Genomic DNA, 2,564 nt, shown 5'->3' on the forward strand with positions numbered 1-2,564 from the left:
AACTCCAGTACTTTGGCCACCTCATGCGAAGAGCTGACTCATTGGAAAAGACTCTGATGCTGGGAGGGATTGGGGGCAAGAGGAGAAGGGGATGACAGAGGGTGAGATGGCTGGATGGCATCATTGACTCTATGGACGTGAGTCTCAGTGAACTCTGGGAATTGGTGATGGACAGGGAGGCCTGGCGTGCTGCGATTCATGGGGTCGCAAAGAGTCGGACACGACTGAGCGACTGATCTGATCTGATCTGATCTGATCTATTATATACTAGACTTGGTAAGGGTCAGCAAGGGGTGAGGTGGAGGTGGCTGTCACAAAATGATGAAAATAAAAAATCAGGAAAGCAGTTAAACAAGGGCAAACCATGAATTTAGGGCTAAATATGTGAGCTCTGCATTTACTGACATTATTATAATCATGTTCCCCTCTGACCACAGCATCTCTTTCTTTTCTTCTGGACACATGCAGCATTTCTGGGGTGGCGGCTATAGTTAACATTTATTAAGCAATTATCATGGGCTACACATTCACTTTACCACCTCCTTTCAGCTTATTACTCGCTTAATTCTTGGATCATTCCCAGGTGAAGGGTACCTTTATTTTCTACATCTTCTAGAGGAGGAGTTTAAGATTCAGAGAAGAAATGTGGCTTACCCAGAGTCACACAGTGAGTAACAAGGGTTGAAACTAGGTTATGTCTGAGTGTTAAAGAATCTGACTGCAATGCAGGAGACCCAGGTTCAATCCCTGGGTCAGGGAGATTCCCTAGAGAAGGGAATGGCTACCCACTCCAGTATACTTGCCAGGAGAATTCCATGGCCAGAGAAACCTAGCAGGGTACACTCCATGGGGTTGCAAAGAGTTGGATACGACTGAGTGACTAACACTTTCTTTCTTTCTCGAGTTCAATATTATAACCACACTTTTCACCACCATCTCTGGACAAGGACACACGGCTCAAGACTGCTTATGTAATGTGGGGATGATACTGCAAAGCTGACCTCTATTCAGCACCAAACACACTAATGGATAGTCGAGATGCAAGGAAGCCACGACTGCTATTTTTCTTATTTATAACAATGCATTTCGGTAACAAGAAAGAAATTACATTTCTTTTTGACGTCAACTATCAGATAAACACAAGACCATAAATAGAGACAGTATTTTCAAAATACGTGTATGAACAAGCAATATATTTGCTCTAAATCACACACACACACACGCACGCACACTCTTAATTAAGTTCCGTATGTTTCCAAGCACACTTTGCCTCTTCTATTTTACATCAAAGTTCTCAGCCAAGCCTCTCCTAGACTGTAGCATAAAGTCAGCATACTGGATATTAGGGGGGTGGCTGAATCTAACGCATCTCTGCTGCTTTCAGATTCCTACTTTCTTATTTATTTTGCTTTTCCTGCATAACCTTCATTATCTTAAGTAGGTAGAACTGAGAGACAAAGAAGTGCCCACGACCTTACCTGTTTGAGAGCCTTTTTGGTGTGCTGCTGAAAGGAAGACACTAACTTGCTCTGCACTGCTGTGTTAGGAAGGCTTGCATCTCGGGTGGAAGACGCCTCATCGGTTACCTGCTTCGCACACACTAGAAACAGAGATATGATGATATTACTAATTTGAATTCCTTTTTTTTTTTTCCTATATTCACTGTAATTAACTCACTTGGAGCGTTTCTCCAATTGAAAATGGATACCTAAAATAAAGCAAAATAGCACAGTATAAAGATGAGTATCTCAATTTGAAAGAAGGGATCGTTTAATCACTCTGTGGCCACAGTTACACTGAACCTCTCTGAGCCTCAGTTTCTTTACCCGCTAACTGATGATAATTTCAATGTCTCAGGCTACTGTACAAACATAAAAAAGAGAACGGTATCTGTCTCAAGAGGTGGGAGTCAGTAGGTAGTTTCTGGAGGTGAGTAGGCAGATTGGGCAATTCATAACATTGTGAAGAAAGAATCTACATTAATGAAATTGTTTTCAATCTACCAACCTCAGAAGCCCCTGGAGAAGGGAATGGCTACCCCCTCCAGTATTCTTGCCTGGAAAATCCATGTACAGAGGAGCCTGGTAGGCTACAGTCCATGGGGTCGCAAAGAGTCAGATACAGCTAAGCGGCTAACACTTTCACTTTCAACCTCAGAGGTACTGTGAATCTTCCCTTTAAAAGCCCTCCGTCTATAGAATCTATGCACTGGGGTGTGTGCATATCCTCTTCTATGGGCCAAAGTACATAGCATGGAGAAGGCAAAATGAGATGTGAGATGCTGAGTGTCAACTGAAGGTAATTATTTTTAAGAAAATCACGGACTCTGCAGATTACAATATAATTACCCATTTTTACTACAGTCAAGCCTTCCAGGTGCCTCATCTATGGAAGCCAAGTTCACTGTCATTTCTACTCTGTAACACCTGTGCTGGAGCACCAACGCTTCTTTCTGTCCTCCTCAGACACTCTGCCTGAGAGACCGGGTTTCACACTGATGTGACTCTGGCAGCAGCAGAGATAGAAGGCCTTTTCTCTGTACTCCAGGGGTGGGGGGGGGGGGG

The 2,564-nt window shown here is 43.4% G+C and overlaps 1 protein-coding gene across 1 annotated transcript in view; it reads right to left on the reverse strand.

Moving 5' to 3' along the window:
• The window catches only part of ASXL3 (additional sex combs like transcriptional regulator 3), a 163,359-nt gene that overhangs the window by 99,961 nt on the left and 60,834 nt on the right, over positions 1–2,564 (reverse strand). The window contains exon 5 of the mRNA XM_010849786.1: positions 1,479–1,600. Coding sequence (XP_010848088.1) covers positions 1,479–1,600 — 122 coding nt within the window. The remainder of the gene's footprint in view (positions 1–1,478; positions 1,601–2,564) is intronic.

This window comes from Bison bison, unplaced genomic scaffold, assembly GCF_000754665.1.
Source record: "Bison bison bison isolate TAMUID 2011002044 unplaced genomic scaffold, Bison_UMD1.0 scf7180017864286, whole genome shotgun sequence".
In the NCBI taxonomy this organism is placed as follows: Eukaryota; Metazoa; Chordata; class Mammalia; order Artiodactyla; family Bovidae; genus Bison; species Bison bison.